Below are 13466 nucleotides of genomic sequence, written 5' to 3'. Positions count from 1 at the left end.
GGTCCTGCTTATACAGCAGGCATTTTCATGCCATAGTGGCACCACACAGAATATCAAGGGGAAACACATGGTAGTACCACAAAGGAGAATATTCAACTAAATCTTAATCCCAACTAAATGGTGTTGGCTGAAATCAAGTACTGCTGTGTGTGCGCCTCTGTGGATTGGTGGGTGGCCTAAAGGACTTTAACAGGTGTTGATACTATTTCCAATAGCTCATTTAAAGAAGTCTGTAATGACAGCTTACCTGAATGTTTGGAGCTAATAAACTGGGCTGATCAGTAAAGAAAAGCACCATTCTTCCAATCTCTTGCTTCAATAATATTCTCCTCTCATTATGTATGGCATCACAAGAAACTAATGCTTGCTCATGCACTTCACTGCAACAATCAACAAACTTTAGTATATCATTTTCAATGCTGATGGAGCATGGATGCTTGAAACATGACTAAGAAAATTTTAACATCCAATATTAGTAGAGATTGATTATGGGAAAATAAAAACTATGTTTGAAATTGATAGTTATTTCTTATAATAAAGACTTCATATGGATATAAAATCCCATTTATGATATGAGAATATTAGTACAGCTGTGACATCTATACTGGTCCCAAACTTTACATACTTTTTAATATTCTAAAGAAGGACGTTTCCTAAAGTCTGAGGTGTGTCCATTACACGTCCAGGAATGATTTGGGAGTGATGCCACCATGAGAGCAGGCTTTCAGCGATTTTGAGTTTCATTGCATGCGCCTGCATGTGTCATTCTCTGGAGACATCCTAGACGGTTTTAGAGATGATATGAAGAGTTTGAGGTCAAACCTACTTTTGATTAGTTCAGTGCTGAAAGAGCTATATTACATGCGAGTTGCAGAATAATTATTTTCTGCAAATCTTGCAAGATTTTACTTTACGTTTTATTAGGTGTGTCTACATTATTTAGCTGGTTCTGGAGTTTCTTACCAGTTTCTAAGACTCGTAGATCTATTTCATTGGGTTTCAAGGTAGTCCACAATACATTTTATTGGGTTTCTATATTGAGTGGGCTTGTTTTCGAACGCTTTTATGTCTAGAATGATGTGTAGAGTGCTAAAAAAATAAATAATCAGAACACAATTGGATCTTGACTAACTGAAATTGAGCATTTTGGGGTATGGAAGGTATGGTTATTACCATCATATGCTCCCCTTGTACTGCAGTTGCACACCTTTTAGAACTTGAGTGAATTACCTTAATAATCCGAAAGAGTATTAAAGGCATGGTTGCCTACTTCCTATTTCTCTTTCTTTGTCATCTTTTCTTCTTCCTTCTCTTCATTTTCCCACCAATCACTCTAACTTGCTGTTTTCCAACTTTATGCAGGTCACAATAATACAAGAATCCCTCCAAATCAATTGTATTAAGCTCCCATTACTTGCATCACTCTACAGAAATTTCACCACCTTTCCTACCAACAACAATTCTAGTCGAGGATTCTAAGATTGTCTTGCACAAATTTCCATATCAAAGCAAAAGAATTGCATAGATTCCCACTTTATCATAGACTACCGCAACAAATGATGAAATTGGTAGCCCTACCCATCAAAACCTCATTATGTTTTTCAATAATATCACCTTAGATTTACAGAACGTATGGCAAAACCCCTGACCTCAGCTATTAGACCCTCAATTTTTTTTAGACCTTCAATTAGTCTCCATGAAACAGAAAACCTGGGAGACCATCGTACCACCTCCCACTTCCAAGAACCATATGCACCTCAGGGAGAATAGATATCACTAACAGATCTATCATCATCTCCAATTTTCAAAATTTTCCCTTTAGCAGCTCTATGTCCTAGCATTAGAAAGAACGATGAGTATGAGATCCCTTAAAGGCCAAAAATCATCATCCACCAAGAGCTTGACAACATTAATCTTTGATTTTAGCAACACTAGTCTCATTTGTGGAGTTCAATAACAAGCTCTCACTTCCCAAGAGCTTGTTATTAAACTCCACAGATGAGAATAGTGTTGCTAAGAACAAAGATTAATGTTGTACATGCCCTTTCTCCTTCAAAAGCGAGTTGAAATTCCTTCCATGATAAACACCTTTCCAAGAGAAACGGAAACCATTATGACAACCCATGACACTGTAGAAAGATTTAACACCAAACAACCCCCTTTTGGCAGGAACCCACCACAACTTGTCCTCCCCTTTTTGTCTCATTCTCGCTAAATACAACACCCTGAAGAACGAAACAAAGGGTTCTACCTCCCAATCATGAGGGCTTTAGTAAATTTCACGTTCCACTAAATGGCACTTCCAGAAAATTCCATGTGAGTCGCAACAAAAGCATCCTTTACGCAAAAAATACCAAATAAAACTAGGAAGGCTTCCTTAAGGGCCGTATCCCCACACCAAAGATCATGCCAAAATCTAACCTTGGAGCCATCTCCCACCTCAAATATGATATAACCACAAAACTTCCCCCAACCCCTCTTAATATTCTTTCATAAACCCCACCCCATATGCCCGAAGAGGCTCACTAGAACAACACCTCCCATGCACTTCCATATTTAGAATCCACCACCACCCTTCTCCACCAAGCCTCTCTCTCAAGCCCATAGTGCTAAAACCATTTACCTGAGAGAGTATGATACTATGATTTGAACCTCATCAAGTTCCTAATCCCCAACCCTCTCTTGGAGATCGATGTACAAACCTTGGACTATCTCACCAAGTAATGTTTGAACTCTTCACCTAGCCCCCTCAATAAGAAATCACCCTGAAGCTTCTCAATACAGTTTGCAATACTCGCAACGAGAGGAAATAGGGACATGAAGTATGTAGATAAGTTGGATAGGGTGCTCTTGAGAAGGGTAATCCTACCACCCTTGGACAATACAACCTTTTCCAACTAGCCAACCGACGTTCTATCTTCTCAATAACACCACCCATATATGTTTGGCCTTATAGGATGCCCCCAATGGAAAACCAAGATATTTCAAGGGCAGAGACGCAACCCCACAACCCAGAATTCCAGTAAACCTAGCCACACTATCAACATATCCCACAAGAACCAATTCCAACTTGGCTAAGTTCATCTTCAAACTCGACACAACTTCAAATAATAAGAATAAATTCCATAAATTGTGTTAGATGATTTGGGTCAGCCCCACAGAAAAGTAAGGTATCATCCGCAAATAGAAGATGGGAGATATCAATCCCTTTCCCCACAAAGAAGCCAGGCAACACTCACTGCAGCTGAGGTTTGATATCAAATGACAATACATTTGAATGCCCTTCATGTCTATTTACACTAAGAATTTTCTTTTCCTACTTATACTGAAATAAAAAATGAAAAATAACTATTTTTTCATCTTCCAAAAGTTTCCATGGGTTTTTTCTTTTGATAGATAAAACTTTCCACGGGCTTTGCATTATGTGACATTTAAAACTGGATCCTGCATCTGAAAATTATGGTTAAAACATCATTTTATACTGAGGGTTTCAAGGATGCTGCTACTGAAAATTGATTTCTTGATATATTTTCTTAACGAGCTAATACAAGCATACTGAAACAGTGGAACTTGCAACTAGTAGAACCCCCAAATTGTGCACAACTCCAGAATGGCCACCAAGAATGATATCAATATAAGAATATAAAAACCAAGGACAAAGTTGAGCTTTTAGAGATATATGGCAGTTTCCACAATATGCCAAGTACATAAATGATATAGTAAAGAACAAGAGAAATTCTATGGGTACCAAATTTTTTACCAAGAGATGATTACCAAAATGGTGTGGAGCTTATTCATTGGTACCAGTAGCATTTCTCTTGGTACACGTCCTTTTGGTACCCATCTCTTAGTAAAAGATTTCATACCCCTAGCATTTCCCAAAGAACAGTATGATCAAAAGAAAACCACAAAATAATTATTTCAATCTACCTATAACAAAAAAAAATTTCCTCATTCCTATTCAATATTCACCAACAAACATTTATTATTTTAATTGAAATCATTAATTTAATTGGCCATTGCAAGTTGTCATTTTAACTTCAGCATTTTGCATTTAGACTTTGGAATAGAAGAAAATTAAGTTAATAAGAAACTTTTGATTATACCTTATCATTTTCTCAACCTGCTTTGCAACACTATACTCCAGATCCGCTTCTTTCTGCTTTGTACGTCCTGATTTTGCCATCTTCTTTGATTCTAATATCCGTGGCAGAACATATAAATGATAGTCCTCATGCAGAAGTATATACTGCATTTTAATGTTTTACAATGACAGTCAAGCTACTTGGAACCAAAAAATAATAATTAATAATAATGCAAATGAAAAACACAATTTCAACAGTAGGTGTTAGAACTCACCTCATCCCTGAATAATGTAAGAACTAAATTTTCCTTCAGTGCAACCTGTAAGCCGCAACCAATTTAAAAAAGGAAAAGAAAGGAAACAAACTCTGCATAATTCAATTACAAAGCATAATCATCTATAAAAAAAAAAAAAAAAAAAAAAAAAATTGTCAACAAAATGAGGGTGCCTACATTTTTAAGGTAAAATGTAGAGAAAACTTTTCACATTTAGGTTAATAACGCATAGAACTGCATATGGTTTTAGTTGCAATAATTAAACCTCAGCAACTTTGAGAAATATACTATTAGACCCCTACAAGTGATGTCTTGAATAGAACTTGGTCGCATGACTAATAGCAAGCATTTAACATGCATTTGAAATTTTATATAGATAAAGAAGAAGAAAACAGATAGAGAGTGATTGAGAAAGAAACCGAAAGCCTTTCATGGCATTGATTCTTGACCAACATTGACTCTCAGGATTTTCTTTTCCCTTATTATGACTCACTTCAAAACATTTTCCCTTCATGAAAAAAATTAAAACAGCAGTAGTATAAGGTTAATTCTCAAGAACACATATGACATATTAGTTGTAAAGAAATTACTTTCAAAAAAAAAAAAAAGTTGTAAAGATATTAAATGCTTTCTTTTAAAATGCATGTTTATTTCAAAGAAGACATTCGTTATGGTATGGATGGAGTATAAAAAATTTATCAGCTGAGCTAAATGATGACGATACCTTTTTCCACTGATCAAAGAAACCAGGAAAAAAATGCCAAAAAAAAAAAAAAACTATCGTTATCGTTTTCCCTAATGCTTGAGGTTTTTTGCAGATTATTCAGTGGGCTATGAAGTCCAGTTTTATATAATTGCTGATAAGGGATAATAAGAAGCCAGAATTATATGACATGAGATTATTCAAATAGATCTAAGAGACTCTTTCATAATGACATCCAATTCCTCCTTTTATTTGTAGTGACACATGTACATTGGTCAAATATTAGCAATGCACTGATTACATAGCATTTGTGGCATTTACCTTTCAACTACAAAACTTTACATATATGTTAGCGACAACACCTAAAGGCCCTCACATCCTTGTCAAAAATTTGTGAGTAGTTTTGCATACATATTCTTCTTCTTGAAGTACACTGAATTTAGATCAAAACTCTTATTGCATGACAGTGGCCAAAAGGAAACAGGCAAGAAATGGGATTTACCATAGCAATATCAATGCTAGTGACGCGAAGTAGCTCATCAGGACAGACAAGATACCCAAACAATACCCATTCCCGGTAAGAGGTAACATTTGCTAGATCCTGCGCTCTCTGCAAGCAGGAAATGAAATGAGAAATGCAGTATAGTTAGTAGTAAATACCATTAACATAAGAGTCGGAAATTGAAATACTAAAAATAGGAGCATAGTTAAGCGAATAAAATTGTTTTGACCCATCTCAAAATCATCCAAAGTCAAGTATCTACCATTGGGTGAGCCGAATTTGTAAGTATGTCTGGATATCGAGGATGATACGGACTCAAAAATCCCTCATTTCTAAGCTTCCTTGTATCTGTTGATAGGAAAATAACAGGACCCACAGCCTCTAATACCTGGAAAAGGAAATTGAAACTCCCAATGTAGTTTTTGAAATGAGCACCTCTAAAGAATTATTTAAAGGAAAAAAAAATTAATGTGCTTCATTAAATAAAAGATTTAGAAGAAATTTTAAAAGATCAACAGAAATTTGAAGACCATATAACCCTGAGATCACTTGAACAACCATTCCATATCAAACTTGACAATGACTCAAATAAATGGATCCTAAATAATATAATCCTATGTAACAGAGAATTCTATTTCAGCAATTCTTTTTCTGTAAGATTACAGGCATTGTAGCAGTGTTGCATGCATTTTGTTTAGGAAAGCCATTGGAAAAATTAATACCATGTGAACATGCTTGCTAAAAGAAGACTGGATATATGAAAATAGTCACCAATAAACCACAACTTTGGGAAAGGAAAATGCCTTTCACATTTGAGATTAACTCGCATACAATAGGTACTTTATATAGAAACAACAAACAAGAAAAAAGATAGAATTAAGATTTTTTTCGAAACAAAGCTCTGAGATTCCACAACAAAGTGGCCTCTGAAATGGCGGTATGTAGAAATATCAAAAATCAGCCATTGTAGTAGTCCTCCCGCTAAAAACATTCACCATCACATTGACATACAAATTCTTTGCTAACTTTTCATTGAGCCTCACCAATAATGCAGATAACAAAGCCTCCAATTATCAGCTGACCAATAAGAGGATTGAATGCATTTCCAAAGTCTCCAGATTCACAGCTACAGATCGAATATCTCAACCATATAGGAGAAGAGCCAAAGATATGTCATCCAAAACCAGATGGAATCCCAAATGCCTACTACAACTGGGAGTCCAATCTTAAAACCAAACCTAGCTCTATATAGCTTCCACTTACCACAGCCATAAGGGCAGTCACTGTGGTCATGTCCCAAAAATCTATTGACACTAATATTTTTTTTTTTGATAAGTAAATCTATTGACACTAATATTTAGCAGCAACGACTTTCAAAATGTGCCCCTTCAGACAAGAACAGATTTCAACATTGCTAACTTCCTTTAGTTTAGTACCCCATTAAAGGCGTTTCCAGATACCTCCAAGGGGTAGCTCAATCGGCTGTGAACCACGTCTCATAAAGCGGAGGTCACTAGTTCGAATCCCCCCTCCCCCTTCTCTTGTGTGGACATGTCAAAAAAAAAAAAAGACATTTCCAGATACACATGGAAACTGTAGATATATTATTTTAGTTCATAACCTCTTCTCTTTTTGGAGATGAGAGACATTTTCTTTTTACAAGGATTAAAGAAAAGAGTAGAAGAGGAGGATATTGCCACACCAAGTTGCAAAATGGGACACTGATCCAGGTGGCAAATGATTATAAAATTTATCACAAATTCCCAGCTATTACAGAAAAATCCTACTAAGAAGATTCCAAAAGAAATTTGAGCACCAAAGCATCATAAGATGATCATCTTATCAAATGAAAGAGAAATACACCTAAACATCAGTGCAAAACCATTTTGATAAAGTAAAGGATGAGATTAACCTCTCCAATACGTGGGCTCACAAAATTTAGGTCCTCTTGTAATCCTTTCAGTGGTGGATCATAAGAGTCTATAAATTGAACCAACCTGTAATCCAGAGAAAGAAAGAAATAATGTGTGATGCATCAAGTGAGAATAAGAATTTTTATTTATTGTTAAGAGGCAGAAAAAGTTACACAGACACAGGTGGGTCTTGAACCCACAACCTTGTTCTTACAAGGAGAGAAGGTGCCACTTAAGAGTTCATTAATGAATCGTATGATAATTCTCCTTTACAAAAATTAAAACTAAAAAATAAATAAAAAATAAAAGAAAGATCATACTGCAAGACCACCAACTGTCAATCTAAGCATCTAAAGAATGTTATCCTTCTCCTTAGAGATTGTTATGTTATATATTTATTTTCTTTTTCCTTTTTCTTTCATAGCCAAATACAATTCAAACACCCTTACGGGTTTGAAATCATGACCTCACCCTCTACTCCGCCCCTTATTTATAGGAGGTGGCAAATTGGTCTAAAGATCATTGGCCCATGACAAAGATAATTACAACTACTATTTATCAAACAAAAAAAATACCAGCTCTAAACACCATATGCAGACCATATGGCCACGTGGGCATGAGAATAGCATGTGACTTTCTCATGTACAAAACATAAAAGACAAGATTCTCTTCAAAAAGTCACACCAACCTCCTTGCCATGTGCGCGCCCCCCCTCCCCCCCAATGTTATAAGCAGCAAAGTAAATAGAATCCTTAATTCATTTCAGTGATTTGGGCATTTCCTCCTAACGTTTTAGGTAAGAGGATATCCATCTTTGGACATCAGTCAGTTTCCATGCCACCACAATCAAAGTATAAGCTAACAGTGTAATAATAAATAAAAAAAGAAAAATACTGACCCATCTATCAGCACCAAGATAACTTTAATTAGAAATATCCCCTACCTATGGTAAAAATCACAATCTCGGTCGTTATTTGACATGGCATGTAAAAGGTTATACATTTGAAGCACCATTTTCCTTGGTATCTGTTATGAAAGAATTGTATCAGTAAAAACAAAAGCATGCACGTATGGTATATACATGAGATGAGGATAATGGAAAAAAATAAAAAATATATATATAAAGGAAAAAAGTTGAATATACACAATGGAAAGTAGACTTGCCTTCTCAGAGAAAAGGTTAACACGAACAAAGGCACAAAAGAGATCCATAAATGCATGTAGTATAAGCGAGTTCTGATGGGGCTGCAAAATACTGTCCAAAATTAATAAACCTAGCCATAATGTATTTCGCTAAATAATTACTCTAAAATTTTAAACAGTAACGAAAAGGAGTAAAGATTTATTATTTCAACACCCCCCTCATATGCGAGCCCCCATATGCAAGGGATTTGAAACCAAAACAAACATTCATTATCACGAATGTCTTTGGTACTTGCTCTTGCACCATGTAAACAATCAAATAATCCAAAAACCTGCACTCTTTCATTTTTAAGAAATGGTGAACAAAAGATGTATAAAACTTCTCACGGATATTATGAACAAGATGGACACTGAGTTGCCTCTTCCATTCAAAAATGACACAAAACATCTGGTTTACAAATAGCTTTTGCATCTCCAATACTATGTTCTTCTTCTAGCATCACTAAGGCAGTTAAAATAGCCTTCCAACAATCCTCCACCTCTCGTGGTGTAACAGTCTTGTCAAATACATCTTCTGCAGCCTCATCCATGCATTCAAACAATTCTAAAACACGTAGAAAGCAAGATTATTCCACTAGGCGAGCTCAAGGGTTCTATGAAGGGCCTGAAAGTTAGTTCGAACAACCTTACAGGTGATAGAAGGGCATAGAACTGAAAACACAAAAGCTTTTGTAGACCAGAGGTTCTCAGTCAATTGTTTAAATGGAAGAGGAAGCTCAATGTCATCTTGTACCTTTTCCCCACGGCAAGCACAGTACAACTTGGTTGTGATTTCCCAGAAGTGGACAGGGTAATCAGTTGCTAACAGTTTCCACTCATCTCTATGATAGTCACATCTCTGATTAAGCCGTTCTTTGTTCCTTTATGTAAAAGTTAGTTTACATCCATAACATATAAATTTGGCACCATGAAGAAGAGAAATTTGAAACTCACCAACAAAGTAATAACCGTGCTACTTAGATCCAATATAAGTCGTAGAGCTTGTTCGCGAAATGTCATCAAGTCGAGAAGCAGCTGATCCACACAAAAGAAATCTATTAACTGAGTACATTTTTTTTTTTTTTTTTTGATAAGTATTAACTGAGTACATTTAACTAGTGATTGATTATCAAACTATGTAAAAGTTAGCAATTATCATTTCATTCTTTGACACTAGGAGTTACATAAAAGCCTTGCTTAAATCAAAATTATGAAGTGCTAGCCTTACAGATCCCCTTATTTCCAACATGTACAGTCAAGTCAAAGCTTGCAGTAGGACCAGGAAGTTAGAACAAGAATACAGATCTATAAAACCTCAATGTCATGTATGAAATATGCTTAAAAGGGAGAAATTAGGTGAATTTAAGAAATTAAAATAAATAAAGAAATAAATAAAATAAAAACGATGGAAGCTGCTCCTCAATTGGTGAAAAATACCAAAATAAGAAAATTAGCTGGATAAGTCATCTCAAACTATTAACAAATTACACTCGAACAACATTTACAAGCCAAGATAATAGATTATAAATAACAACAAAGAGGAAAATTAGATAACAAGAAAACTCTAACAAAATATATTAGTATTTCTAGCTTGCTCATGCCAATTCAAATATTATTCATACTTCAAAGGAAATAATTTTTCTCATGATATTTGTATGAGTATTCATACCAAATGGTCTTACCACAACAAAGCAATAAAGTTCATCCTATGTGTACCTCCTTTGTAGATTCTGTATATGTCCTTGTTCAAAATTTCAAGCTTTGCTATGGGAATAGTTCAAGAGATTTAATTTTTTTTCTCAGTATTTCATGTAATCCATGGTATGACTGGAAATAACTGTATAGCTAGTTTGCTACAATGTTCCTATACTTGCCAAACCATTAGGTTCATCTCACATGGCACAATGATTAATAAGAAATTAAGAATTAATGAATTATGAAGCTTTATTCTAACTTAAATTTATTGTTTTAAAATAATCAATGTGAGAAAATAATTGTTTCCAATTAGGAGATAACAAGAGAGGATAATGGATGAAAAAGATGTAATTGACGAGATCAATGAGGCTATTGTGATGTTTTGCAAGACTAATGGATGACAAAGAGGTTAAGCTGAAACCTCCCAAGGTATCTTTGCTTCAAATTAAACCTTATACCCTATCATTGTATACAATTTGAAGCAAAGATACCTTGGGAGGTTTGGAGTCACAGGCTTGGTTGTGAATTAAACAATACTAAATTAAAACTAGCTTTGACCAAGTAACACATATGATTTTCAGAATCTTCATTCTTCATTTTGATTGAGTCTACTTCACAATTGACAGCAATTGAGTTTTCTTGAATTTGAAGAGTGATAAGAGAACTAATCTTTTGCTATCAGTTCTAATACATGCTATAGAGACACAGTGAGAATAATGTTTCAGCCACATTCCACCACCCAAAAAGTACTTCAGCTTTTTCATGCACTGGAAAATATTTTAAGGCTTAGGAACGCCGTGCAGGTTAATAGCTGCACACAAGCTTACTTTCGAACATGCACATAATGAATGAAAATAGAGAAAAATTAAGTAAACATCAATACCAACTATATACCTGAACCCACGGTTCCAAGCTCTGCAACTGAAGTGCTGCACCATCATGCAAAGCATCCAAAGCAACCCTATCAACCTGCATCAAAATCATCCGAAATGAAAGAACTACTAGTACCGCATGCATATTAACAAAGAAAATACCTAACATTGGGAGGGGAAGGAAATCAATTCTTACACGTTCAAGTTGTAATTTGCTAAAATGCTCTGGAAACTTCTTTGAGAGCAGAATGCAAATTTTTGGATGGTTAGGGAACACACCCGCTTTCCAAAATGCTTCAGTAAATACATGGCCGATTGGGTCTGGGTAGTCCAAGATTTGATTCAACCGATACATTTTAGCCATAAGACCTTCAGCAACTTCTGTAAGTTGGACTACCCACTTCATGTTCAACCCCTTTTGAGACCCACCTGAACCTTGGACCTGTCCATCAGGTCCAGCATTCCTAGAGCTCCTAGATGTCGTTGGAGGTGTCATTTGTGGACCCAAGTACTCAGTCCATCTTGATGGAGCTTCCCATTCTCTCGATCTTCCAGCAGCAGGGGGTGACATCGAGGAATCGTGACTTGAAAATTGTTGACGCGATTTTGCCATTGATTAATTAAACCTCCACTTAAAAATTTCAGCAAGCCAAGTGTGGCATACGAGTCAAATTTCTCTATAAGTGCGAAAAATAAATAAATAAATAAAATAATCTCCAGAGGACCTCTCTTGTTTCACATTTCCATTGTACACAAAAACACAAAATGCACCATCCACTTGCCAAGGAAATAGCAGAGACTCAGAGAATACTAAAAACATACAGATGAAGAAGGATTCAAATTGCATCTTAATTCTTAACCAAAAAGGATGTAATTCTGCGTTAATAATCCAAATTTTTTGGTTTCCAGTATTTAAACCACTGCATTATCCAAGATTTCTGCAAAGAAGCTTCACTATTACCACACAACTCACAAGGGTTTTGTGCTTGTTGGCAGCAAAAAAATTGCGGGAAAGGAAAAGCGTTCCAAATTTCGAGCGCTGAAGACTCTTACATTACTCCATACCCAATACAAACAAAATTTCCACCGTAATAAGTTGATGACAATAGTTTTGAGTTGGGCATGAAAGTTAAAACATGAAGCACAAAACCACCCCCAATTTTCATTTTCTTCCAATTTCACATCAACCAAACGGAGAATAGCTAAACACAAGTAATTAACCACAAACAACCACAAAAAAATGCCCCCATTGTGGCCGCTGAGAAAATGCGAGAACGGTAATGGTTTCTAAAAAGGACAAACTCAATCTTAGCACAGCTAAGCAGAACAGTTAGCATACAAAAGCATTTTGGTTCCTCGGAACCCAAGGAATGAAAATTTCGAAAGTCAACATGTTGAAATCCCTTTTGACTTTCTCACTTTTTTTCTCAAAAACCAAACGGAGCTCAAAATGGTTGTGGAAACACAGAGAGAGAGAGAGAGAGGCGTACAATTCAGAGCTTGAGGTTGAAAAGCGAAGCCGGTGAGATTGATTGATTGATTGAGGGCATGAAGCTCAGATCTGAGTCCGTCCGACCCCCTCTCTCTCTCTGTCTCTCTCTCTTCCCCCTCTTAAAGCTATAGGATTTCAGAGAGAGTGTGTGCGCGAGAGTGGTAGTTGTTGGCGAAGAGCTGGATTTTCATCTGACAGGTTTTCTTAATTCCCTTTTAAATTTAAAATTAAATAACAAAAATAAAATAAAATCTTTTATAAATGTTTGGTGAAGTAATTTAATTTTTAGAAAAGCTAATACTATGATGTGTCACCATCTCATGAGATTTATTATTTTAAAAACTGTATTACCAATTCATGGGATGGCGACACATCATTTGAGAACCAACTTTTGAAAAGAAAATTTAGGATGTGTAACATTTCTCTAATTATTATACTATTTTTATTTTGATGATGTCATTTTTATAATATTTTTATTTGGTAAATTGAATAATAAAAAATAGCTTTTGTCCAGGGCAGGACAATTAGAAATTATTCAAATTAGCTCATAACCCGTGTTATGTGCGGAATTCTTCATTAAAATTTAATTTAAAAACTTAAATACATTTTCATCGCTTTTTTATTATTATAGGTTGTAAAAACAATCTATCACTAAATCCATTTTAGGATTTTTATAATTCAAATTTTATTAGAAAATTTTACCACCTTTTTATAGCCTAAAATGCACATCTCACTTGCAATATTGAAA

At 35.3% G+C, this 13466-nt stretch overlaps 1 protein-coding gene across 2 annotated transcripts in view; it reads right to left on the bottom strand.

Annotated features, from left to right (window-relative positions):
- The window catches only part of GRL (transcription activator), a 37035-nt gene extending 24146 nt beyond the window's left edge, over nucleotides 1-12889 (bottom strand). The window contains exons 1-12 of one of the 2 annotated variants that reach the window (XM_059581106.2): nucleotides 12717-12889; nucleotides 11423-11903; nucleotides 11249-11323; nucleotides 9614-9694; nucleotides 8642-8722; nucleotides 8421-8503; nucleotides 7477-7561; nucleotides 5827-5952; nucleotides 5565-5672; nucleotides 4360-4404; nucleotides 4107-4249; nucleotides 248-380 (exon numbers count right to left, since the gene is read on the bottom strand). In XM_059581106.2, coding sequence (XP_059437089.2) covers nucleotides 248-380; nucleotides 4107-4249; nucleotides 4360-4404; nucleotides 5565-5672; nucleotides 5827-5952; nucleotides 7477-7561; nucleotides 8421-8503; nucleotides 8642-8722; nucleotides 9614-9694; nucleotides 11249-11323; nucleotides 11423-11839 — 1377 coding nt within the window. In that variant the 5' untranslated portion in view covers nucleotides 11840-11903; nucleotides 12717-12889. The remainder of the gene's footprint in view (nucleotides 1-247; nucleotides 381-4106; nucleotides 4250-4359; nucleotides 4405-5564; nucleotides 5673-5826; nucleotides 5953-7476; nucleotides 7562-8420; nucleotides 8504-8641; nucleotides 8723-9613; nucleotides 9695-11248; nucleotides 11324-11422; nucleotides 11904-12716) is intronic. The other variant, XM_059581107.2, reaches the window with a different exon arrangement.
- Between the last annotated feature and the right edge of the window lie 577 nt (nucleotides 12890-13466).

The sequence above is a fragment of the Corylus avellana genome, chromosome 1, assembly GCF_965113065.1.
Source record: "Corylus avellana chromosome 1, dhCorAvel1.hap1.2, whole genome shotgun sequence".
NCBI lineage: Eukaryota > Viridiplantae > Streptophyta > Magnoliopsida > Fagales > Betulaceae > Corylus > Corylus avellana.
The sequence above is the reverse complement of the archived record's forward strand: the minus strand, read 5'-3'. Positions and strand labels throughout refer to the sequence as shown.